Source organism: Carcharhinus amblyrhynchos, chromosome 7, assembly GCF_965287045.1.
Source record: "Carcharhinus amblyrhynchos chromosome 7, sCarAmb.v2.hapA, whole genome shotgun sequence".
In the NCBI taxonomy this organism is placed as follows: Eukaryota; Metazoa; Chordata; class Chondrichthyes; order Carcharhiniformes; family Carcharhinidae; genus Carcharhinus; species Carcharhinus amblyrhynchos.
This window is the reverse complement of record NC_137330.1, coordinates 86,183,355-86,211,244: the sequence shown is the minus strand read 5'-3', so window position 1 is coordinate 86,211,244 and position 27,890 is coordinate 86,183,355. Positions and strand designations below refer to the sequence as shown.

At 40.6% G+C, this 27,890-nt stretch overlaps 1 protein-coding gene across 1 annotated transcript in view; it reads left to right on the top strand.

The window, feature by feature from the left end:
• LOC145345102 (uncharacterized) overlaps positions 1 to 27,890 on the top strand; it is a 50,381-nt gene that overhangs the window by 10,849 nt on the left and 11,642 nt on the right. The window contains exons 2-9 of the mRNA XM_080192707.1: positions 133 to 252; positions 5,246 to 5,365; positions 7,315 to 7,434; positions 10,743 to 10,865; positions 12,961 to 13,043; positions 18,457 to 18,582; positions 20,326 to 20,371; positions 26,728 to 26,861. Of these exons, the coding sequence (XP_080048833.1) occupies positions 133 to 252; positions 5,246 to 5,365; positions 7,315 to 7,434; positions 10,743 to 10,865; positions 12,961 to 13,043; positions 18,457 to 18,582; positions 20,326 to 20,371; positions 26,728 to 26,861 (872 nt within the window). The remainder of the gene's footprint in view (positions 1 to 132; positions 253 to 5,245; positions 5,366 to 7,314; positions 7,435 to 10,742; positions 10,866 to 12,960; positions 13,044 to 18,456; positions 18,583 to 20,325; positions 20,372 to 26,727; positions 26,862 to 27,890) is intronic.

Below are 27,890 nucleotides of genomic sequence, written 5' to 3'. Positions count from 1 at the left end.
TTTTCTGTCTATGTTTGGTTGGTGCAGAAACAATGGGCTGAATGGCCTCTTTCTGTGCCAGAACTTTTCTATGATTTGTAATCCTTATGACTCACCTGTAAAATAGCCAATCTGTCTTGTTTTTCTCGACAGCTTCAGAAAGTAAAGTGATTGACACGGAGTGTTTGGAGGTCTTGCAGACATTAGCAGCTTCTGAAAACCCAAGCCTACAGCAATCAGCTGCGCTCTATTATTTGCACATCAGCGAGCAGTGTGAGTATGGTGTTTTATTAATGATTTTAAAGATATCTTACTAAGGACATAGTAGCTAGATTTTGTGTCTTACAGCAGTTTATAGCCAATTGGTTAGAAGTAGATTGACTAATATCTGCACTTAGTTTTTTACACAGTTTCAATCGGAGATTAGGATGGTGGAAAGATGATGAGAGCAGAAAATGGTATCAGGGAAATTTAAAGGGATGTGACCAATTTAAAGGTCAGTAGAAATATAGGATGACAACATTTCTGAAATGGTTTGAAGAAGATATCTCAAACCAATAGTAGCATTGGTCCCAGAATCTCTTGCCAAAGCGGAGAGATTCTACGTCATCGCGAAAATCCCAGAAACGGCCAAAGGTTCTAAGTCAGGCCAATGAAACCAGCAGTTCTCATCCTTGTGCCTGGAGTTGTGCTGGGGTTTGCATATGAGCAATTTGCAGAGGCCATTTAAATTACCAGCTGCCTCCACTGAAGTGAGGTTTTGGAAGAATAGGAGTGTAGAATCCAGAATGTGCAGATTAGAACAGCTTTGAACTTGGTGGGTGCATTTAGATCATCTGGGAACCCCTTTAGAGAGGATCCTGGGAAACCTGTGGGAGATGTAATGCACCCTTCTGGATTGTTAAATGGGAACATGATTATGCCGATCTTGTTGCAAGTGTTTAGTTGTAAGGAGCTTCCCAGCAGTTCAGGAATTGTCCAGCAGCTCAGGAAATGCCCAGCTGTCAATAATATATTAAGGACCTATCCACCTGTCAAATCTGTCGAAGTTTTCCAAGAAGTGTCAAAGAACAGACCAAGGATGCTAGTTGAATTGGCATGGAGAGATAGCAACAAAGGATGGTGAGGGGGCAGGGGTTGGCACAAATTGCCACTAAGTTGACACTGGGGGGGATGGCGGTGGGTGGAGAGGCACTGAGTTGACAGAGGGCTGTGATGGGCCATGAGGTTTGGGTGGAAGGTTGTTAAGTTGGCATTAGACTGTGAGAGTCCATGGGATTTAAGTTGGCAGCGGGGTGAATGGGCGTGGGAGGTGTGTGGGGGGGTGTGGGTTGGCAATGAATGGGGCATAACAAGTATGTGGTGGGATGAGAGGGTGTGAGGGCTGGAGGATGTTTTCATTATTCATTAATATATGCAGATTCATAGAGCTTTACAGCACAGAAAGAGGCCTTTCAGCTCATCATATCTGTGCCAACTATCAAGCACCCACTTATTCTGATTCCATTTTCCAGCATTTGGTCCTTAGCCTCTTTTGCAATGGTGTTTCAAGCGCTCATCTAAATGCTTCTTAAATGTTGAGGTTTGTTCCGGGGTCATTGTCTGCGACTCCTGTTTTAGCCCATCTCTCCCAACGTGAAAATCCCACCTGCTGACAGACATTTTTAAAGGTTGAGTTCACCAAGTCAGGAGATCACCCACCTCGGTGAACCCTGACCCAGGGACAAAAATCCAGGCCTTTGACCAGCAGAAGCAGTGGCAGGAAGGACACCCTCAAAGCTACCAACATCAAAGCCCGATTTATATTTACAGGAACTGAAAATGAAACAGCCTGTAAATAATAATAGAAAATGCTGGTTAAAGTCAGAAGGTCTGGCAGTATCTGTGGAGAGAGAAGCAGAGTTAATGTTCTGAGTCCGTATGACGCTTCTACGTTCTTTTACCTGTATTCCGCAGTTAGGCTGTAAAAAGAAATGAAAGAGCCAGTGATGGAGGCAAGATCCATCCCATTATGGCAGTGGCGTAGGAGTATTGTCGCTGGACTAGTAATCCAGAGACCCAGGATAATGCTCTGGGGATCTGGGTTCCAATCCCATCACAGCAAATGGTGAAATTTGAATTCAATACAAATCTGGGAATTAAAAGTCCAATAATGACCACAAAACCTATGTCTATTGTCATAACAAAAAACCCATCTGGTTCACTAATGTCCCTGAGGGTGGGAAATCTGCTGTTCTTACCTGGTCTGGCCTACATGTGACTCCCAATCCTCAGCAATGTGATTGACTCTTAACTATCCTCAGGGATGGGCAATAAATGCTGGTCCAGGCAGCGATGCCCACATCCCATGAACGAATAAAAAAAAGGATTCCTTTAGGTCACCTAAATTTATCTGGTATCCTCCCACATGGCAACGGGTCAGCCCACATTGGCATGGTGGCACAGGTTCAATTCCAGCCTTGGGTGACTGTCTGCATGGGTTTTCTCCTGCAGTCCAAAGATGTGTTGGTGAATTCACCATGCCAAATTGCTCCTTAGTGTCCCAAGATGTATAGGTTGGAGGGATTAGCGGGGTTAATACATGGGGTTACAGGGATAGGACCTGGGTAGGAGAGTCGATGCAGACTCAGTGGACTGAGTGGTCTCCTTCAGCATTGCAGGGATTCTATGAAAATGTTGATGGCCTTGGAAAATTTCCCAACAGCAGGACATGGTGGTTTTCCATGATTTAACTTGAATTGATAGCAAATATGAGCTGCTATCAGGAAATGGGATAATCGTACAACAGAGATTGTTGGATTTGTGTGGACAACTTTTTCTGAGTCAGCGGTGAGCATCCTTGCTTTACTACTGACTTCAAAATGCAGGACATTGATAAAACCAAATAAGTTAACAATGCTTCATTTCTGAATCAAAAGCAATTCTGAGAAAGGATATTAAAAGAGAAAAGTCAATCTGTGGTTTCATGCATGCACTGACAATCCTAGATGCAGAAATTCAGGCCAATTTATGACACCATATCAGTGCAGTCTGATTGGGAGGAGGAGATTGGGGTTCAACTTTGGAAAGTCTGGACTAAAAGAACATTAATTTGTATTACACTCATCAATGAGTACTTTGCTTATATCTTCTATTCTCGTGCTTTCTCTGAATGAGATTATAAACATAGAACTAATGTAGGGAAAACTTTGCTAGGAACAAGATTAAATCTTTCCAAACTTTGTGTACTGAGTAGCATTTAGATTTAACTAGCAGAGACCCAGTGAACACTTGCAATCAAATTAGTGTCTTTATTGCAACAGGACTTGTTTAAACATAGGATTTCTAGTTATCAAAGCCTTTAATGGAAGCAGAATTTCTCACGCTGGAAAAAAACTACATAAAGCTGTCCATGTGTAATAATCGGCCTAGGAAAATAAATACAAACATTCTGATCTTTTTATAGTCATATAATATCAAAGTCCAATTGAGAACTGTTTTCTGCTGAGTAGAAAAAGCTGATTTACATATGATGGGCTCATTATTATTCAAGGAATAAACATTCAAGTGGTTAGCACTGCTGCCTCACAGCGCCAGGGACCTGGGTTCAATTCCAGCCTCTCTGTGTGGAGTTTGCGCATTCTCCCTGTGTCTGAGTGGGTTTCCTCAGGGTACTCCGGTTTCCTCCCATGCTCCAAAGATGTGCTGGTTAGGTGGATTAGCCATGCTAATTTGGCCCTTAGTGTCAGGGGGGCTAGCTAAAGTAAATGCATGGGATTATGAAGACAGAGCCTGGGTGGGATCGTGGTCAGTGCAAACTTAATGGGTGGAATGGCCTTCCTCTGCACTGTAGGATGCTTTTGATTTGATTTATTATTGTCACATGTATTAACATACAGTGAAAAGTATTGTTTCTTGTGTGCTATACAGACAAAGCATACCGTTCATAGAGAAGGAAATGAAACAATGCAGAATGTAGTGTTACAGTCATAGCTAGGGTGTAGAGAACGATCAACTTAATGCGAGGCAGGTCCATTCAAAAGTCTGACAGCAGCAGGGAAGAAGCTGTTTTTGAATTGGTTGGTAGATGACCTCAGACTTTTGCATCTTTCTCCTGACGGAAGAAGGTGCAAGAGAGAATGTCCAGGGTTCGTGGGGTCCTTAATAACGCTGGCTCCTTTGCCAAGACAGCAGGAATTGTAGACAGAATCAATGCATGGGAGGCTGGTTTGCGTGATGGGTTGGGCTACATTCACAACCTTTTGTAGTTTGTTACTGTCTTGGGCAGAGCAGGAGCCATACCAAGTTTTGATACAACCACAATGAATGCTTTCTATAGTGCATCTGTAAAAGTTGGTGAGAATCATAGCTAACATGGCAAATTTCCGTAGTCTTCTGAGAAAGTAGAGGCATTGGTGGTCTTTCTTAACTATAGTGTTGGCATGGGGGGACCAGGACAGGTTGTTGATGATCTGGACACCTAAAAACTTGAAGCAGTTCCTTGAAATCTGCTCGGTATGATTTCAGTATCTATCACAGAAGAAGCAGCTTCCTAACTACCAGTCTTGTTCCATGACAAAATTCTTGTTTAGGATTCAAATTTTGTGTCATCATCATAATTGCCCCTACCTGCTTGTGCTGTGTCATGTCCATCAGAGTTAGACTGTGTAAAACATCAGGACAGTATTGACTTATCATCTTCTCCATTTATAGACTCATTGCTGATGTATTCCTTTGATTCATTTTACAGCTTTTCTAAAATATTTTCATATCAAATGTAGTGAATTTTTCATTTTTTGCACGACTAGCTTTTGAATATGTCATGTTAAATTATTATCATGTGCAGTTTTGCCACACTACCAATTCTATCATCTCATCCACCCTTCCCATGCCACTTCTCCTCCAATGCCAGCCACATTCCATGCCATTCTGTCCTTTCTGTGCCACTCCTCTCATGCTATACCCATCCCAACTCTCCCATCAATCACGCTCCTTCCCTCCTAGAAACAGTCTCTGCAGCCAGTGGAAATTGGTTGTTGGGCCTTCCCCTTACTGTCCACTGTTTTTGCTCTCAGCTGTCACCACTGTTACAAACTATTGGTAGCTGTGTGTAGATCATGCACTCCAGTCCTCCTCATGCTCCATGTACCTCCTATGGGTGTGTATGTGCCAGGAACCACCCACCAACGTAAGTGCCTCTTATCAAACCAATCATAACAATCTGATCAGGCAAAAACTGATCATTATTAGGGTGGATTGTTATTAATTAGCCTATTACTTTTTCCAGTGAAGAGTGAAATGCCTGAAAAATACCTGGAGCCATATTGTGCCTTGCTACAGTCCAATGATTTAGACGTGCAGAGGAACGCATCTCTATCACTGGTCAATCTCTTAGTGGAGGGTAACGGTGAGTAGGACAATGCTGGAAAATGTGTTGGAAATTAAGAGAAAGTTTGCTAGACTAACACTTGGAATGGGCGGGTTGTCCTCTGAAGAAAGGTCAGACAGGCTAAGCTTGCATCCACTGGAGTTTAGAAGAGTAAGAGACAACTCGATTGAAACATATAAAATCCTGAGGCGGTTTAACAGGGTGGATGTGGAAAGAATGTTTCCTCTTCAAATCAAATCAAATAAACCCTACAGTGCAGGAGGAGGCTATTTGGCCCATTGAGTCTGCACCGACCAAATCCTACCCTGGCCCTACCCCCATATCCCTACATATTTACCCACTAATCCCTCTAACCTACACATCTCAGGACAGTAAGGGGCAATTTTAGCATGGCCAATCAACCTAACCCACACATCTTTGGACCGTGGGGGGGAGCTGAAGCACCCGGAGGAAACCCATGCAGACACGAGGAGAATGTGCAAACTCCACACAGACAGTGACCTAAGCCAGGAATTGAACCCAGGTCCCTGGAGCTATGAAGCAGCAGTGCTAACCACTGTGCCACCCTTGTGGGAGATTAGAGGCCACTGTTTAAAAATAAAGGGTCACCTATTTAAGATGCACAGTTTGTTTTCCCTGAGGGTTGTGAATCTTTGGAATGTTCTTCCTCAAGTGTTGATGGAAGCAGAGTCTTCAAATATACTTAAAGCAGAGTTGGATAAATTCTTGATATGCAATGGGTGAAAGGTTATCAGGGGTAAATGAGACTTGCATTTGCAGTTGCAATCAGATCAGCCATGATCATTATTGAATGGCAGTGCAGGCTTGAGGAGTTGTGTGGCTTATTCTTATTTTTAATTTATACATTCATTTGTTGTCATTCATCATTTGTCCTGATTGAGTGCAAGATGAAAAGCTTCAGCAATATGTCTCTCTTTTCAACAACGTTCAGATTTTGTGCTAACAAGCGATTGTTTCATAGATTTTGTTATGAAATGGAACAAAGAGTCTAACTGAGACAGTCTGCATCTGGCTTGGAACCAGCAAAACTCCAGGAAAACCTGGACATAAGCCAAAACAATGTGACTTGAACTTCGAATAGAATTTAAATATTAATGCTTTGCTGAAGAACAATGGTTTGTTTGACCTGTAACCAAAACTGTGCAGAATTCAAATGAGTTCACTTCAGATTCAGCAGCACAGTGGCACAATGGCTAGCACTGCTGTCTCACAGTGCCAGGGACCCAGGTTCGTTTCGGGCCTCGGGCGACTGTGGAGTTTGCATGTTCTCCCCGTGTCTGTGTGGGATTCCTCCGGGTGCTCCTGTTTCCTCCCTCAGTCCAAAGATATGCAGGTTAGATGGATTGGCCATGGCAAATTGCCCATTAGTGTCCCAAGATTACACATCTAGGCTAGGTAGATTACCCTGGCTATGAATGCAGTTTTGAAGAGTTGGTGTAGACTTGATGGGCCAAAAGGCTTCCGTCTGCATTGTTGAGATCCTATGATTCCATTGTCCCCAGGTCTTTTTCCCATATTGTGCCCAGAAATATAGAGCAACACAAATGAAAAGAAAACAGCTAGATTGTCTCCACTTGGTGACCTTTCATCAATCACAGGTGACAAAGACAACAGGTACATGGGCTTCTAATTAGAATGAATATCCTCCCAAGTATTACTGCTTTGACTCATACCTAAAGAACTGGGTGAGGCACCATTTTTCCTGTTTAATTTTTTTGCTCCAGTGTTTAAATAATTTACCTGTGAAGCAGCAAGATGTAACTGGATATTTATATATATGCAAATATATGCTGCTGGTTTTCAATTTAAGCACAGCTTGTAAAGCTTGTTCATTCCAATAATATGAAATGCTTTTCTATCTTTGTGAAAGACCATTCTAACTCTTGAAGGAAGTAAATTCCTGCAATGTAATCTCCATCCCCTTCTTTCATCTGTTACTCCCACAGTGAACAAAGAGACAGTGGTACAGATTGGACTCTTGGAGCCCATACTGGAGCTGCTTGGTTCTGGAGATGCTACTGTACAGTGCAACTCCTGTGCGTGTGTGGCAACCTTAGCTACGTCAGGTACGTTTACAGAATGGTAAAGCCATTAAATGGTGCTTTCATAGGTGCTTGAATAATTCAGTTCAAACATTTATTTTTACTGCATCTTACGAGACTTACTGGGTTGAAAATGGTGATATAGAGATGCCCATGTTCTTAATATGCACTCCAGGTGTACAACTCTGCTGTGTCTCTGATGCTGAAGACAAAGATGCATTCTTGTTTTTAGCGGGTCTGGGGCATGCAACCCTTCACTCAACATTTTGAGTTTTGATAATTGATCTGGTACATTTTCCATGTTTGAAGCTGACTACAACTATACCTTTCAATCCATTGATAATTTCTCCTCTAACAATTTTTTTTTCAAAGAAATCTACAGTGCAGAAGGAAGCCATTCAGCCCATTGAGTCTGCACTGACCACAATCTCATTAAGGCCCTATCCCCGTAACGCCATGGGGTTACTACTCTAACTAATCCCCCTGATGCTAAGGGGCAATTTAGAATGGCCAATCCATGTAACCTGCACATCTTGGACTGTGGGAGGAAACTGGAGCACCTAGAGGAGACCCATGCTGACATGGGGAGAATGGTTAGCATTGCTGCCTCACTGTGCCAGTGACCTGAGGCTGGAATTGAACCTGGATTCCTAGCGCTGTAAGGTAGCACTGCTAACCACTCTGCCACCATGCCGTATATTACAAATACTTAAAATTTAATAGTAAAATTAATTGTAGCAGCTTCAATTTAAATTACAGGTCCAATTCCTTTTCCTAACTCCAGACAAATTGCATCAATTTGTGAACAGAGACTTTTAAAAAACACAACTATAATAATTGCAACCAACAGGACATTTTGGCTTTGATTGTCCATGTAGTAGCAATGATAGTCAATTACTACTGCTTGCTAACTTTCCTCAGGGAACTCTGTTGGAACAGAGTCTCATACAACAGGATACTGCTTCCCCACAATACTCGCACACATACACACACATACACCTTCCCCCTGCCTTGTATGGCAAGTTTAAAGGTCCAGGCTGAATACTGGTGAGTGAGTGAGTGAGTGAATGGATAGGTAGATGAGCTGAGTAAGTGGGTGTATGATGGGGTGAGTAGTAATTGAGACATGGGCATAGCCAACCGGGTTGAGATGTTAGTCAGGTTGGATCATGAGGGGTCTAGGTCAAAGGGCTTAGTCAGATGTTGGGAGGGCAGTCAGCCAGCTCAGAGCGAGTCAGGTTCAGGGGTGGTTGAGTGGTTTGGAGGATAATCAGGCTGAGTTGGAGAGAAGTCAGAGGGGAGGTTGGTCAAGTGATTGGGAGGGTAGTAGAAATGAATTGAGGGAAGGTTTAGTTGGATCGGGGGTAGTCCAGTGGTCAGGAGAAAGGTCAGGTTGGATCAGAGGTAGTCCGGTTGGGGAGTCATGTCAAGAATGGGGCATTGGTGGGGCAGGATGGGGGTGGTGTTAGTCAGGTCAGGAAGTAGTTAGGTAGTTGGGAGGATAGTTGGATCAGGTTGGAAAGATAGTACAGTGGCTTGGAAGGGTGGTCAGGCTGGGAATAGTTGGGTGGTTTGGAGGATAATCGACTCAGGTTTGGGGGTGATTGGGTTGGGGGTAGACAGGGGATGGGTGATTGTGCATCAGTTATTTAGTTATCAAGATGTTAGATTTAACATTTCCTGGGTAACTATGCAGGTAAGAACCACAGAATTGTCCAAAATCTCTGAAGTTGGAGACATTCACATAGTGTCCTGAGGAGTGGAAGAATTTGCCCAACAGAAGTTGAAATTTCCATGGAGGTTTGCACATCAGAACTTCCACAGGGCCCCAATCCACATCTTCAGATGTACATCCAGTCTCTCTCAATCCTGAGACTGGAAGATTTGGCCCAATATATTTATGAGGCAGAATACAATAATTACAAGATCTTGCCCTGGCCTAGATGCTATAGCAGACAGTAGTGATCAGGATTGATGATATTCTAATTTAATTTCAAATCATTTTTATTTGTGTGTAAATTAACGAGCTAATGCTCATTAATTTTGAAATCCTATGTTAGCTTAAAATGCCAAGAGTTGGCTTATATGCAACCTCCCCACATCTATTCAATACTTTCATCAGATAATATAGGCTATTTCTTATATATGATAATAGATCTGTCAGTTTTTATTTGGTCCGAATTGTCCAAAGAGTGTGAATCACCATCAGATTTGCACTCCACTCATTTTCTTACCACGCTTCAGAGCACCACCTGACTTCTGAAACAGGCCTCCTGAGAACTGAGGAGTGGAGCTGTTCCTCATCGTGCAGGAACATCAGGAGAAGCCAAGCTGCTATGTGTGTGAGGGGTACAATGAGTTGGTGGATTAGGGGTCAGGAAGTGGTTGGGGTTGGGGTGAGTTGTTGAGTTGAGTTGGTACTCGGCGGGTGGGTGGGGGGTTTGAGGTTCTGGAGGTAGTTGGCTGGTTGAGAATTGGTAGTCAAGACCATGAGGGGTTAGTCAGATCGGTCGGGGGTGCTCAGGTTGGGGAATAGTCAGAGGGTTGTGGGTATAGTCAGGTCAGTGGGGTACTTGGATTGGGGAAGTAGTTGAAGGTCGGAGGAGGGTAATCCAGCCAGGTGTGTTTCTTAAGGGTCAATCAGAACCATTTGAAATCTTTAATTTTAAAATGTTTCGGAGGGTTTCAGATGCAAGGCCATTGGAAATTGAAGCACGAAAGCAATTTTCACATAGTCAGTGAGTGAGAACCTCTGGGGTCCGATTATCCAGAGATCAGAAATTCTGGGCCAGAAGTCAGGATGTGGTTGATTGGCACTCCATCCATCACCTTCAACATTCACTCCCTCCATCACCGATGCACAGTGGCAGCACTGTTTACCATCAGAAGATGCACTGCAACAACTCACCGAGGTTGATTCAACAGCATCTTCCAAACGGTTATCTCTACCATCTAGAAAGACAGGAGCAGCAGGTGCATGAAAACATCACCATCTGCAAGTTCCCCTTCAAGCCACACACCATCTTGTTCAATCACTTTCACTGAGTCAAGATCCTAGAACTCCCTCTCTAACTGTACTGTGGGTTCACCTACACAACATGGACTATAGTGGTTCAAGAAGGCAGCTTACCACCACTTTCTCAAGGGCAACTAGGGATGTGCAATAAATGCTGGCCTAGTCAGTGATGCACTCATCCCATGAACAAATAAATTTTAAAAAGTCCCTATTTAGTTATACCCTCTTCCAAAATGTTCACGTTTGAAGTTATGTTAATTAGCTTATTTTTAATTAATTTACTTTCTGTTGCTGTTCTCTGCCATTTGTTCTTCAGTTTTAAACAGAGAAGCTATTGTTGCTGAAGGTGGAATTAAACCTCTGCTGGGTCTTGCAAAGTCATATGATCCCAGAGTACAACAAAATGCAGTAGGTGCCATCCTCAACCTTACAAGATCAGGTAAATGGAGTGAGGAGTTTTGCTTTCATCGTCATTAGCTGTGGATTCATCTTCCTATAATGCTCCTTCCTTAAAGTGTACACAAGTATAGCATTCTTGGATTTACTGAGATAATCAAATTTCACCCTGAACTCAACAGTAAACTGAAAAAGAAACCAACTTATCAGCATGCAGATCATAGCACCAACTCCCTTCCTTTTTCAATTTTTGTCATTTCTTTCTAACCAGCATTAACTTACATTTTTATATTGTTCTCTTAATATAAAAATGTTCCAAGTTCCTTAATAGAGGAAGGTGAATAAAAGTTGATCAGATAAGTAGCTTTTAAAGAGGGTCTTAAACAGAAAACAAATGCAGAAAGTTTTACAGAAGGAATTCCGGAGCTTAGGACAAGGCGATTGATTTGACTGACTAAATCATACTTTTAATTTAAACTTGTGGCTGAGATTTATGAAAGCTATTCAGCCTGGGTGGGAGTATCAATAATTTAAATGAAGTACAGAATGCTGGTTGCTGGAAACAAGTTGACCAAATCTGACCTGAATTAAAGTACACTGCTTTTTTTTCCACTTGTCTGAAATGCTTTCAGGCTATGGAATGTTTAGCAAGAGAGACAAAAGTCACAAAATCTAGTTGAAACCAGTAAGCAGACAAGCTTCAAAGCTATATCTCACTTTGATGCAAAGTTAGAACTTTGATGAAGTTCCACAAACACAAATATCATGGAGCCAAAATGTTTGTTTAGCCTAAAGTGATTTGAAAATGGAAGAGTGATACAAACTGATGTTGATTGATGATTTCAGAGTTTATCCTTTTTTGAAATGCAGAGAAACTAACTCCACAAGAGACCATTTTTTTAAAAAATAGGCATTATCAGGTAAAAGTCTATCCACCATCTACATAGTACAAGTCAAAAGTGTGATGGGAAACGCTCCACTTGCCTTGATGGGTGTGGCTCCAACAATAGTCAAGAAGCTCAACATCATCCAGGATAGAGCTTAATTGGCACCACATCCACCACCTTCAACATTCACTCCCTCCACCATTGATGCACAGTGACAGCAGTGTGTACCATCAACTTGAGGCACTGCTGCAACTCACCTAGACCCCTTCCACAGCATCTTCTGAACCCACGACCTCTATTATTTAGAAGGACAGGGACAGCAGGTACCTGGGGACACTACCATCTGGAGGTTCCCCTTTAAGCCATACACCATCCTGACTTGGAACTGTATCACTGTTCCTTTACTGTCACTGGATCAGAATTTCTATCAGCACTACTTACAATATATGAACTGCAGAAATCAAGAAGATGGCTTACAATCACCTTCTCAAGGACAATTAAGGATGGGCAATAAATGATAGTCTAGCCAGCAACATTCACATCTCACAAAAGAATAAAAAATAAACACTGTCTTTAATTCTAAAGCAACAACTTATAAGAAATCAGTAATTTGAGGGACTTTGATTGTCTAATTACCTTGTGATTTTGAAATGTGTGAGTGACCAATAAAGAGAGGCTGCTGCTGTATTTACTGATTCATAACTTGAAGATATTTGAAGAATCCATGAGGATGAAAAATTAATGAAGGAAGTTTAGAACAAATTTGCAAACGCTAATATTACAAAGAAAGAATAAAATGATTCATTTGACATTTGTAGCTCATGGTGGATTTTGATAGGACAATATGATCTTGCCAATGAAACATCCTCCCCACCTTGGAAAGAAAAGTATAAAAATCATTGCAAGAATAATTTGGAAATATAGCCGGGAAGTTTGATCATCTGTTGTGGTATGATCAGCATACCACAACCTATCAGACTGGAGAAAGTTATTTCTCTGTCTGTTGGTAGATTTGCAAGTTGAATACAAAAACTATCTGGGTGTGGAATCTACGCCCAGAGTTTCACCGGCACACCTCCCCCAATTCAGGGGGGACAGGCGAGGCTCGGAGAACAGTATTCTCCGTTGGCCTCGGGTGAAATCATATGAACCTCGGGTGGACATGCCAGTAAAATTCGACCTGTGACTTTGAATCTGAAACTATTAAATGTTCATTCCTAGTAACTGCTTTTTTTATATTTTCTTTTCAAGATAAGATTCAACTTTTGCTATGTAAAGAAGGAGCTCTGCCTGTCCTGATCCTTCAATTACAATCTCCTGACTCTGAGATCCAGGTAAAACTAGTCAGCAGTGCTCTCATTTAACATCTCAAGTATTTAAATAAGAAAAAAGGCAACAAGATGTGTTATAAAGAAATGAAAAAGCAGTGTGAATATCCAATGTTTAAACGTGCAATTATCGTGGAAGATCTTTAAAGCAATTCTCCCAAATAGGCTGCCTCTAACATCCCAAGCAATGAATATTTAAATAGGAGTCAGTCTTCCACAATGTTGCTAGGAAGTTTCCACAGGAATCTCCAAATTTCTTTACTTGTTGATGGCCAAAAACATGGCCATTGCTCATGAAAAGCAACTATGCATTTAAACTTTTGTTTTAGGCAAGGGATGGAAGCTGTCTATTTTAGTGATAAATTTTCTGATGAGTTGAATTTTGTAAGTTCTTTTTAGAAAATCACAATCACACAAGATCATCCTTCTCTGCTGGTCTGATTCAGAGATACTGTAGGACTTGCTCCTAACATGAAATTCTTTATTTTCAAATTCCTACAATTCACTTCAAAATCCAACATTAAAGATGGTAATAGCTTTCACTGATGGCTTCTGCAATCTGTTGCATTGTTCTCAAAAATTAAATACCTGGTATCATTGTCCCAGGTCAAGCCACTGAATATGCTGGGAAAAATAACATATTGAATTTCCCATCATTGTAGTTATGTTTTATTAGCATACAACTAAAATATTTCTGAATACCAGTCGATTTGATGAAGTAATACTCTGGACTGTGTTGAATTTAAAATCTTAAATTGTAGTGGATGATCTGGGATCGCAGAAGTGTATTTTCTTTTCCTGATGTTGGGTTTAAGGTCTACAAATCATTTCAGTGTAGTTGGTATAAAGGAGCCAAAAATGGCACATCTTTTATGAAGCACAAGTTCACATTTGACAAACAACAGGCTCCCCTATTAACATAAAACACAGAAATGCTTTTAATCTAGCTGTGCTGGATTAGGTTTATGAGGCAAACAGAATGCTTGTCAGTTGTTTGAGGGAAACTGGGTTCAGAAATTTAGATCTAAACATCCTTGTGTAGGAGCTTCTGGAAAAGCAATATGATTGTTTTGAGAATGAGAAACCAAGCTGCAATGATTTGGATGGAGACAACAACATTTACATAATATTTACAGAACACAAACAGATCATTCAGTCCAGAAGGTCTGTAACATCCTTATGCTCCACAACAGCCTCCTTTTACTTTTCATCTAACCCCTCATCATACCCTTACTCCCTTAGGTGTTTATGTGATATCCTCTTAAATGCAGTTTGGTCTTTCCTAATAGTTGTACCTTCTCCATTCTGGCATTAACTACTTTTGTACTTCCTTTTACAATTTGGAGACCATAACTGTGCTCAAATTAAGGTACTAAAATGAAACCTGGCAGTTTATGGGGTTTTGTTTTACCTCTTTTGCTACTTAATTTTAGTATCTGTATCCCTAGATCCCTTTGTGCCTCTATTCCATCCTAAGTAACATATGAGCAGAAGGATAAGAATTTTTAAATTGAGGCATTGTTGGACCAGGAGCTAGCTAAGAGAGCATTAGTATAGTCAAGTCTTGACACAGGAAAATCATAGCTGAGGATTTCAGCAGAGAGAGTAATATTTTGGAGGTGGAAGTAAAGGATCTGTGGGATAGAGAGCACTTTTTTTTATTCATTCATGGGATATGGGTGTTGCTGGCTGGCCAGCATTTATTGCCCGTGAACTGAGTGGCTTGCTAGGCTATATCAGAGGGCAGTTGAGAGTCAACCCCATTGCTGTGGCTCTGGAGTCGCACATAGACTGTCACATGAGGCCTCCAGGTCAAATAGGATCCCAAAGTTGTGAACAGTCAGGTTCAGTCTCAGACTGCAGTGGGGTTGAATTGCTGGCTAGGAAAAGGAGTTTGCAGCTGAGGCTGAAGTTAATGGTTTTGGTCTTCCCAATGATTAACTGGAGGACATTTTGGCTCATATGAAACTGGATGTCGGAAAAGCAATGTGATAAATTAGGAAAAGGGCAGGGATCAAGAAAGTGGCGGTGAGGTAGATTTGGATGTTGCCCCTGTTTGGACTGCAGAGATCCATAACGAAGAACAGTATACCACAGGAACAGGCCCTACGGCCCACCAAGCCTCTGCCAATCACATTGTCCTATCTAGACCAACCGCCTGTATCCCTCTATTCCTTGCCAGTTCATGTGTCTAACAAGATACGTCTTAAATATCGTTAATGCATCTGCCTCAACCTCCTCACTTGGTAGTGTGTTCCAAGACCCCATCACCTTCTGTGTAAACGCCTTCCCCTGTACATCTCTACTGAACCTTTCCCCCCTTGCATTGAACTTGTGCTCCCTTGTAATAGTCATTTCTGCCCTGGGAAAAACTTCCAACTGTTCACCTTGTCTATGCCCTTCATAATTTTATAAACCTCTATCACTTCTCAGCCCCTTCCCCGGGAGAACAATCCCAGTTTATTCAATCTCTCATAGTTAATACTCTCCATACCAAGCAACATCCTGGTAAACCTTTTTTGTACTCCCTCCAAAGCCTCTACGTCCTTCTGGTAGTGTGGTGACCAGAAATGTGGCCTAATCAATGTTTTATACAACTGTAACATAATTTGCCAACTTTTATACTTGATGTCCCAGCCAATGAAGGGAAGCATGTCATATGCTTTCTTCAACACCTTTCCTGCCTGAGCTGCCACTTTTAAGGATCTGAGGACTTGTACTCTCAGATCTGTATGTCCCAGATCAGTATGGTTCTGCCATTTATTTTATAGCCCCCACCTGAATGTTGGCTCATCACCAGTTTCTCAAGGGCAATAGGGAAGGGCAGCAAAAATTGGCCTTTCCAGTGACATCCACATCACATGAAAGAATTTTAACAAATCAGTATACACATAAAATTTGAAAATGTGTCTTTGGATGATTTTGCTAAGGGACAGCATGTAGATGACAAACAGAATGAGGGCAAGGATCATTGTTGGGGAGTCCACTGGTAATGGTGCATTGTAGGAAGAGTAATCATTGCAGGAGATTGTCAGGCTATGGATGTGAGGTGAGGGAAGTGTCACTCAGCTGGAAAGCAGAGGAGAGGCATTGGAGGAAGATTGAATGGACAACTGTGTTAAAGGCTTCCAAAAGAAAGGTGAGGATATGTGGCACCACATCCACGTCAGATGTCACTAATGACTTTAGTTACAGTAGTTCCACTGCTCTGGAAACCAGGTAACAGTAGTTCAAGTATGCAGTTGCAGGAAAAGTGGGCATGGATTTGGGAGGTGACAGCACAATCAAGCAAAGGGAGGTTGGAGATGAAGCAATAGATTGCAAGAATCATAGAAACCTTGCAGTATAGAAAGAGACCATTCAGCCCATCGAGTCTGCACCAACCACAATCCCACCCAGGCCCTACCCCCATAATCCCTACATATTTACCCCTAATCCCTCTAACCTATGCATCTTAGGACACTAAGGGCAATTTTTAGCAAGCCAATCAACCTAACCCACACATCTTTGAATTGTGGGAGAAAACTGGAGCACCCAGAGGAAACCTACACAAACACAAGGAGAATGTGCAAACTCCACACAGACAGTGACCCAAGCTGGGAATTGAACCCAGGTCCCTGGAGCTGTGAAGCAGCACTGCTAGCCACTGTGTTACTGTGCCACCAAGAATGGAAAGGTAAATGGTAGGTCTTTTGAGAAGGGGGCTGATAATGGCAGATTTGAATTAGAGCGGACAATGTATTGAATGAGAACAATTTTCAGTATTGGCTAGTGTGGGGAAGGGAAGTTGAGTGGATAACAGTTTGGTAAAAATAGAGTTGAGAAAGCAGGATCCTCAGGAGGAAAGAGAAGGAAATTAAAAATAAAAGTAAAATACTGCAGAAGCTGAAACAAAAACATAAAATGCTGGAAAATCTCGGCAGGCCTGACAGCATCTGTGGGGAGAGAATAGAGCCAACGCTTCAAGTTTAGATGACCCTTCGTCAAAGCTCTGATCAAGAACTGATTGTTCCAATAAGCATCCAGAAAGGTACTGGTTAGAAATAATAATTCTTCAGGATTTGGATGCTGTTGGTAAAATTGGCATTTATTGCCAATTCCTTGTTGCTTTTAAGAATGTGATGTGGTTTCCTCTTGAACAGCTGCAAGTGCTGTTAAGTAGAGTGTTTTTGGATTCTGACCCAGTGGTAATGAAAAAAACGACAATGTATCTTCAGCTCAAGACGGAGTGTGACTTGGAGGGGAAGAGAGAGGTGTTGTGTTTCTTTGTACATGTTGTTCTTGTCATTCTAGATAATGGAGCCTGCAGGTTTAGGAGGTGTTACACCAACTTGCTGCAATACACCTTGTAGATTGTGCAGACTGACTCTACCAATTTTGGCCCAGACAATTGCAGTTTCAACAGGTAAATTAGTAACATGGGGTTAAATAGGTTACTCCCTCCTGGTAGTTCTCTTGCCATTTGCTGCAAGTTCTACTTGGCATCTATGTTCTTCAGCTTGGTCAGTAGTGGCATTACTAAGGCACTCGATGTAGGAGATTGAAATGGCCAACCCTCAGTTCTTTCTGTGTCTTCATTACTCTTAGTGGTCGATGTGAAAGAATATTAATTATTCTGGAGGGCAGTGGGTGGTAATCACCAGGATATTTCCTTGCTTATGTTTGATCAGAAACTACAATATCTGATTTACAGTAAGCGCCATGTCATGAGTGAAGCTTCAATATGAAAACATGATTTGGGGCAGCACAAGTGGCCCACTGGTTAGCACTGCTGCTTCACAGCATCAGAGACCAGGTTCGATTCCCGGCTTGGGTCATTGTGTGGAGTCTGCACATTCTCCCCGTGTCAGTGTGGGTTTCCTCTGGATGCTCCAGTTTCTCCCCACAGTCTGAAAGACACGCTGGTTAGGTACATTGACCCTAACAGGTGCCGGACTGTGGCAACTAGGGGAATTTTTACAGTAACTTTATTGCAACGTTAATGTAAGCCTTACCTGTGACACTAATAAATAAACTTTATGAACTTAGATGATATATCCACAGTTACAGATTCGAACCCCACCTTCAGTAAGAAATGCAAAGAGTGTATGTGAAACCAGAAAAGCTTGTTTGAGTAAAAATGAACTATTATAACTGTAATAACAATAGTTTGTTCAGATGTTATCAAATGTTACATTTAAATGTAATACTTTAGTATATATTTAATATGAATATGTTGCCCCATTCAGGTATGTTCCTCTCTTTATATTGCTTCCCAGAGTGTCATACTCAACAATAAGGTAAAGTTGGTAAGCTGCTGCTGTGTTCGTGTCTGCCTTCTCAAAACCTCACAAGAAGCTAAGGTTATGTACAAACTGCAATCTGTTAACCTGTGAGATCCTGTTACACTATGTTAGCTATCTGTTCTTTTCACTCAAAGTATTATAGTTGTTCTGCATTGACAAACATCGCATCCGACCCACGTCACCATCCAAACATGCTTCAAGTAGGTGATGGCATCCTCCTCAAAATGCTACTGTCCCTTATGTCTTCCTCTGTGTTAAAGGTAAGATTTCTGAGAAATCCATAATTCTTACGATTGTGACAATAAAAAAATGAAATGATTGTGAGCTACATCAAGCCAATAGCAAAAGGTAAGGAAAATATTGTTTTCTTTGATATTCTGACACAAATTTGAATTCTTGTAAAACTGTGGAAAATGTCTTCTCTGCGCTATATTCACACACATGACTTTCTGATAAGACATTAAATTAAATGGTTGAGAATGTTTTTTGCTCCCACCTTTCCTAAATGACTGGCTTTTTGCAGCTCTATGGTACCACATGTAAAACACCCTCTGATACCTTATCCAAGTGGGCACTATTAATGTCAGTGATTGCAGAGAATTTGAGATTCTGTTAATGTAGGAGATTCAAATCATATCCACACCTGGCACCCAATTTTGATCATAAACTTTTACCTCATTTAGGAATGAAGTCCCCCATCATTACAACTTGACTACTATTGTCAATCTCATTAAATTGCTTCCAAACTTCAACTTGGCTTATTTTACTCTATTTGCAATATTCTTCTAAAATGCTTACGTATCCCTTAATTCAACACAATCAGACTTCACCTGAATATCGGCATCAATAAAACATTTTAAAGCTTCGTTAATTAAATCCCCAAGCCTTAACTTTATTTCTTTAATTTCTCCTGAAAATATTGTTGTTGGGATAAAGACCATAAGAAATAGAAACTGACGTAGGCCTATTCGGCCTCTCGAGCCTGCTCCGCCATTCAATAGAATTATGACTGATCCAATATTCCTCACGTCCATTTTCCTGCTCTTTTCCCATAGCCCTGGATTCCCTTACTGACCAAGAATCTATCTCAGCCTTGACTGTATGCAAGGACTCTGCTTCTCAGCTCCACAATGAGTTCCAAAAACTCACACCCTTCTTGAAGAAGAAATTCTTCCTCATCTCAGTCTTATTATCATCTCAGAATTTACCCAGTCAAGCCTCTTAAAAATCCTGTGTGTTTCAATGAGGTCACCTCTCATTCTTCTAAACTCCAATGAGTAGAGTCCCAACCTGTTTAACCTTTCCTCATAAGTCAATTCTTCCACAACGGAAATCATTCTAGTAAACGTACACTTTGTTACTGTGGAGCAAAGTTACAGTATCATGAGATATTGGAAGAATCAGTGTAGAGTGAATGGGCCAAATAGCCTGTTTCTGTGCTGTTCTGTGATTATATTGTGATTCTGTGGGTTGCATTTGGGTTGAAATCAAGGTCAGAGATAGGATGATTCTGAAAGTATAGATGCTTGCTGGTGGATTGTCAATTTCAAGGTGCTGATCCTGGTGACAGCAGGGACAGGAATCCCATTTTCACTCCAAATCAGGCCACTTGAACTTGTTAAAAAACTACTTTTTTTCCTGAAAGGTTGAGTTGTATAGGATGAGGGAAATTTATATTCTGAGACTGTAAAGAATCGGACCTGACATCAGAGAAGGTGTTCACCCTGAAATTTAAAATCATGATTTGAGATTTTGCACACTAGCTTTTGTTTATCCAACAATTAGTTGAAACCAACCTCAATGTAAACCAGGTCAATTCAGAACACACTTCAATCTCACCACATTATAAAATCTCTTCTTGTCTATATTATAAAGTTGCAAATAGAGATGCAATTTAAACTGATATCTTCTTGCAACTGTATTTAGAGCTATAACATGCGGCAGTGCATTATAGAATTACACAATTATTGTTTATTCACTTCATTTTTTTTGATTTTTAATAGGTCTGTTGTCAAGCGTGTTACTGTCTCAGGAACTTGTCTCTAAATGGTAAGAAGAGAGCAACTTAATTTTATAACCATATCTGGAGGATAAATGATTATAAACTGTGTAGTAAATTTATACACCTTTTGTTGTATGTAAATTCTATTACAAGTACATTTTTATCCCTAATTTCTTTACAAAAGGTCTGATGATAAGTAATTTTTGTCCAACTGCATGTGGAGGGTTCATTGTAAAAAATCTTGAACAGATTTCTGATTAATTATTCTCTGATAAGATTGGGCAAAATGTTTTTCTTCTGAAATTAGTTTCCTGAATTGATGCTAATCTTCTCAGCGTGAAGGACAAAATTATCCAGTTTCCAAGTAATTTTATGCTGCTGAGGTAAAATTTCTAGGGTGTGAAGTTAGACCTCTTGCTCTCTTTCCCTCCCCAAATACTTCTCTGTCCCTTTGCATTGAGCTGATAAAAAGCTGATGGAATTTTTTCTCACGAAACAAAATCTATGAAATGTTCATTGAGACGTGAGAAATTGATATTTGAGTGTTAGCGTTAAAAGACAAAATCATTAGCATTATAGTAACAAATGCCCACAGTCTCACTATCGCAGAAAACCATAGTTCAGATTTCTAGAGCAGTACTATACACATTCATTACAGAACGGGATAGGTAAAATCTGTAAAATTGCTTTTTCCATTGCAATTTAAGGGGTTCCTGGGCTGGCTGTTCCTGATACACAGATATGTAATCTGTGGTGACAATTCCAGAGTGAAATTGTTATATTAATAAGGGCTGGCAACAAGGAAGACAGGTATTTCTCACAGCCAGCTATACTAAATCAGGCAATTATCTTTGAGTTATATTTATTTAAAAATATATTAAAAAATATAATCTTCCCCATTACTCTATATTGCAGCAAGCTAGATTTACGCCAACTTGTGTGAGGGTCCAGTTAGTATTTGGATTGGATAGGATGGGGTATAGTAAGCAGCAAGATATCATATTCACTAATATATGAAATATGTTACTAGGATTGTAAATAATAAAAATAACTCTATTTTCAGCCAGATGCCAATGGTGAAATGAGCTAATTCAGTTTGCTGATGTTCTAGTTCATTGTTTACCCAGATATCTACTCAGAGATTAGAGGTTCCCATGGTTTTAATGAATCCTTATTGATCTATGTCCTCGCTTTCCACCTCACTCACCTCTACTTTTAAAGGTGCATCCATCCTTTGCCATTTCTACCACCTCCAGCGTTGTGCCACCAGCAAACACATTTTCCTCTCCACTCCCCTGTCAGCTTGTCAAAAGGGACCGTTCATCCATGACACCCTGGCCCAGACCCAGGCTAGAAACTTCAAGGTGATTTACAAAGTTAGCCTAGATCCTAAGTTTTACATTTGCTTTTGGCATGGGTGGGCACAAAGTGTTTCACTTCAGGTATTATTCAAGTGACACACAAGGAAGCATTTATCAAATAAAGTTTAATTTAGAATACAGTAAAATATATTAAAAAGAATTATCATAAATTTTACCAATTACAAGTTTCAGACATGACACAGTATAAACTTTAACAGCTAGCTATCTATGTTGTTCCAAGTCAAACATCATTCCACAGACAACTCTCTTCTCTAGACTTGGCACAAAACAAGTATGCTCGTGTGATGCTGGAGTTTTGTTTTTTACACATCTGCTATGAATTGGCCCTTTGAATGTTGGATCAATCTTCTGATGCTTCCCAATTTTGGAACTTTTCAGCAAACATCTGGTGAGGGAGAGAGAGAGAGAGAGAGATATACAGAGACACTGCCTTCTTCCACCAGCTTCTGGCAGCAACTGAGAACCAAAACTAAAAACTGGACTTTCTTGTGGAAAAAAACTGCTCCAGGCATATCACCTGACCTACAAATTTTCCCCAAATCAAACTCCACTCAGCAATCCCCAAAGGACCATTAAACTCCAGGACATTGCATTAGGCCGGATTAAAATCAGCATTATGTCGATTATATTGCTTCAGTAACAATTATAGGATACTGGTTACAGATATCACCACACCAATAAAATGCTAGGATCTTCTGGAAAAACCTGCAGAGAAAAGTGATTAAAATACATTTCCTAAAGGCACAGTATTGTCACAACCTCGACACCTTCACATGGCACCTACCTATGCGCAATCATAGAAACTGTAACACCTGCCCATTTACTTCCTCTCTCCTCACTATCTAAGGCCCCAAATACTCTTTCCAATTGAAACAACAATGTACTTGTACTTTTTTTTCAATTTAGTATACTAAGCATAGAGAGGGAATTGCTTATTGGAACACTTCCACTCAATCTACCTGAGCTTCCAGGTGCGTGCAATTTTAATTCACCATTTTGCTCTTACTCACATTTATATCCTTGATCTGGAATGTTCCAGTGAAACTCAACGCATTCTTGTAGAACAACACTTAATCTTCATCTCATCATTACTTTCTCAAGGGCTATTAGAGATGGGCAATAAGTGCTAGACTAGCCAACGATGCCCCACATCCCTTGAATAAATTAAAAATAGAAGACACCCAACTCAACATTGAGTTCAATAAGGCTATGAAGTTGGACCATGATTTTGATTCTGTTTTATTGTCGTTTTCCAGTTTGAATCTTGTATTTCATGATTTTGCTTTTGAACCAAGCTATTCATTATTCTTCTATCACACTCACTCTGGACAAATGTGTTGTCTCTTTATTCCAACCATTGCCATTCACTTTTCCTTTTTGTTCCTTGACCTCTGTTGTCATTTTTCCTCTTCTTCCCTTTCTCAAGCCTTTCCTTCTTCACCTTACTTCTCTTTGACTCTTTCTGAAAAAGAGTTATATTTATCTCAAAACATTAACTCAGTTTCACTTGCTGCAGATGCTGCCAGACCTGCTGAGGATTTCCAGCACTTTCTATTTTTATTTCAGAGTTCTAGCATCCACAGTATTTTGTTTTTGTTATTGATCTGAGCTTCAGTTTAAATGATCCAGAATAAATCTCTGATAACATTTCAGCCAGGTCAATTAGAAAGCCTACAACAGTTTGTGAAGCAATTTATTGTTAAAAACTACCAAACATTGGCTCTCCAGTTGTAAAACTAATACAAATCAATATATGTCTTCAACTCTCATTAGACAAACTCAAGTCAGATGTCGCGGAAATTGGCAAGCTTCCTAGTTACAAGATGATGGCTGCCAACAAGGAATTAATTGACCTCTGTGTTTTATTTTTATTTAATGATTTAATAAAGTCATGATTTGATTTCTTGTGTTGCCATGCAAGACATAACATTGGCATCCAGAGTTTGAAATAGTGTACCCTTTCAGTGTAATATAGAAACTTACTTGAGAATATTTCTTATAAGGTCTTAGTCCTATTCAAAATGCAATGTGATCACAGGATACTCCCTCCAATCTTCCAAGAACTCCCAGTTAAAACATTCTAATCAGTAACCCAACACCACTGCAGTCTATTAATAATTATTGAAAAGGAAAACCATTTAACGTTCACATTAAACAGGATCTAGTAATTGAACTACAACTTTCAATAGGAAAGACAGGTGGTAGGTTTCTTATCTGGTTGAATAACTCTTATTGTATTGTCGAGGCCACATCACTGTGTTGACATTTGCTGTACATTTTGTTTACTGAATGACTTAAATTCATAGATGAGTCATTAAAAAGTGAGTCTACAACAGTGGTGCACAATTGTTGCACTTGGCTTCACCGACTACAACAAACCTGTGTATCGATGCAATATAAATATAAATTTTACGATATTATTGGCATATTGCCACACAGATACAAACACTTTCAACAGTAAACTCCATAGGGGCAGTAAATAACAATAAAAACTTACATTTATGTTGCACCTTTAACATAATGAAACATCCTAAGGCACATCTCATAAGCAAGGTACGACAGCAAGCCACTTAGGGAGATATTAGATCAGATGACCAAAAGCATGTGGGTAACTTTTCCGATCTCACCCACTGCGGGAATTGTCACAGGTGGGAGGGACAACCTAATGGTCTATTAAAAGATCTGTTGACTTCAGGCGGGAATTTCTGGTGTCCAGACAAGATAGGATCTCAGGAGCAAAGGAGAAAAGTGAGGTAGAGCGGAATAGGGAAGGAATCCCTGAGCTGAAGATGCAGGAGCAATAATAAGCAGGAAAGCACAAGGGTCCAGAATTTGGGGATGTAAGATTATGAGAATTCTACTAATTTTTATAATCTGTAGTATCTATGAATTTTATCCAGTAAGCATAGTTTAAAATTAAGAAGTTCAGTTCTGACTTGTTGAACAATTAACATTGTTAATTGGGGGATATTTTGGGGATATTTGGGGGATCAAGAAAATCAGATATTGATGAAGAAACAAACTTCTGTTATTGTGTTATGACAGAGCACATTTGAGTTGAGCTGCACTCCCCTTGTCATTACCTCCCCCCAGCCCCCTTTCAAAGGTTATTACCCCCTCAAAAATTTTAATCAAATTATTCAGCCATGACCTTCCCTTAGCAAATACTGTGTGTTCTGGATTAATCCATGTATTTTTAAATGTCAATTTTATAGAGCCTCTTCTATATTTTTCCAAAGTTTGTCTACCATCAAGTTTAGGTTGACTGGCCTGTAACACTTGGCCTGTACCTTTCTCTCCTTTTAAACCATGATCCCATTTTAACAGCCTGTTGCACAATCGTACAATGTTTGTTGTCAAAAGGGATGGGATACCCATCTTATACATGTAACTGTCTAAATGAGCTTCTGTTATCTCCTCTCTCGCTTTTCTCAGCAGGCTGGGATATATTCCATCTGGTACTGATATTTTATCCACTTTCAAGTTGCTAAGCCACTAATAGTCAAGGAATGAGAAAATTTTGCCTAAGTGTCAAGTGGATACTTAGGCCATAAAAGTGGAATGTAACCCACCAGCTACACTGCCAGTTTTTCAATTATGCTCGCCAATATTTTTGCATATCCTCACATATCCTCCCCTGTACACTCAATAATATCTGGGGATCTATATTTGATACCCACAATTTTTTCTTTGTGGGAATATATTTGTTCTGAACCCTCTATCTCTGTCTTTGCTGCTTTTATGAACTAAAGAGCAGCATCAGTCCTTTTTTGTGATGACTCTAAATTATTGAACTCCCCCTCTACAAGATGAAGGAATACCAACAAAGAAAAACAAATAGATATGTTGTTTCCATTCACATTGAACTATATTCGCATGACACAGTTCAAAGAAAGTTTAATAGTTCATGAAAATAAGATTTTTGGGCAAAGTAGTCACTCTTGTGGCGAAGAATGAAGGTTATAAGTCCCTGGTGCTGTGAGGCAGCAGTGCCAATCACTGTCACCGTGCCACCCATTCTCTTAGAACTATTTAAACTATATAGTAAAGGGTACAAGCTTGGAGCTATCTCCATGCTTGCTGGTACACATGGCTCTGTTGAACACTCAACTGAACCTGGGTGTGGGTCATGTGCTCTCTTGCATCACTGTGTGGGAGATACTGTATTTAGTCCTAAGTAATAACCTTATATATCCAGACTTTAATACTACAAATTTTCTTTGTGGGAATATATTTGTTCTGAGCCCTCTATCTCTGTCTTTGCTGCTTTTATGAACTGAACAGCAGCATCAGTCCTTTTTTGTGATGACTTTATATTACTGGACCCCCCCCCCCACCACCCCCCACCACCAACACCAACACCAACAAAGAAAAACAAATAGATATGTTGTTTCCATTCACATTGAACTATATTTGCATGAAGGTTATAACATAATTTGCTTATAACATAATGAGACACTTTATTCAAAATTATTCCTTTTTGCCCTGTGAAGCCATTAACTAGCGTTATACAAATCATTCCAAATGTGCAATTAAGAATAAAATCAGGATTAGCTGGTTTTAAGATCCCTCCAACCTTTCCTCTCCATTTTTCTCTTTATTGAAGGTACGACTTGAACTGGTATATATAATGTTGTAGAGCGTGATTACAGTTCAGTAGGTCTGAACAAATAATTCTGCTGTATCCTGCCAAAATGGCTGATTTGATGTGTGAGGTGACACAACATTAGTTGATCTGTTTCACTCTATGGGGTATTATAGCTAAACGCAAATATGCTTTTAATACACTATCTGCATTTATACTTCACAGCAGACACTGAGTAGTGCCCTCATCCAAACATATTTATGCCAGTTGCATTTACACTTGCTATTACCTAGTTGAAATCAGCAAATTCAGCCCAAATTGGGAATCAAACCTGGGGAACGTATTGAATTGTCCTCTGCAGCTGTGCCATCAGAGGAGAAATGTCAGGAGATTGCATTTCAGAATGTAATGGTGGTTTATTTTTCCCTCATTGCAGAAGACACTCAAGCAGACGTTATGGCCATGAACTTCTTGCCTCAGTTGCATGAATTACTTAAGTTCCCCAGTAAAAGTGTGAATGAAGCAGCTCTTGCCGTTCTCAGCACCTTGTCAGAGAATGATTCCAATACGGTAGGAGATGTTTTGTACTGGAGATTTTCAAACATCCCACAAAATAGTGACTGATTTATAATTTTAGCATTGCAGTGTAAACAAAAAAAAAAAATTTGGGCTACCTATACGTGTTTCTAGAAGTATATGGTTTGTGCTGCTATCACTCAAGTAAGTATTAATTATTGGGTCTGTCTGCAGTTTAACATCAGATAGTCGAGGCACATTAGAAGCAGCTATGAGGTGGGACTCCCCCACCTTAGCCCACTATCTGGCTGTTCAGATAATGCATGTTGTGCAAAAACCATTTAAGATGTCAATCAGGGTCTTTGAAGACTGCACTATGAAATCGAATGAATGCAGTGTTTAAAAAACAAAGGGGCTCAGTGAGCAGCTATGGAAAAGGGACACCCCCCCCCCCCCCCCACCCCCACCACTTCCCAACTCCCCAGCGAGAGTGACTTCCCTGGTCAGAGGAGTTGAACAGGGTTTTCCTACACCTGCAGCTTTTGACAGAAAGGGAATTCCTTCTGCAGATTGGAATGCTGCTGTGATTTGGAAATGTGTCAGGTATCCAGAGGGCATAGAGACTAAATTGACCTTGCCACTTCAAATTTTTCACGATCCACAGACCAGAATGAAGACTTTGATTAGAGAGATGACTGAAATCGCTGTGCTGAGAGTGATGTTTAGCTTTCCCAGGACTAGAAGGGGCAGTGTAGCTACTAGACGCCCATCCCGGGGGAGAATGCCTTGCCTCAGCTTTGGGGGCCCTCCCACTGTTGCCTGGCAGCATCAAATGGACACATGGGGGCCGATTTTACTATTGTGTTGCACCCGTTTTCGGGCGCAAAAAGGGGGAGGCTGCTGCCACTCTGCTGGTAATCGGTGGGGGGTTGGGGGTCATGATCAGTCTGTGTGGGGGCGTGGGTTGACGAGGGACAGTTACATTGTGGGGTGGGGTGATGTCTATAGGGGCCATCGCTCCCGGGTCGCTTTATCCACCCCGGGAGTGATGTGGCAGGGTTGTGTTTTTCAAACCTTTTTTTC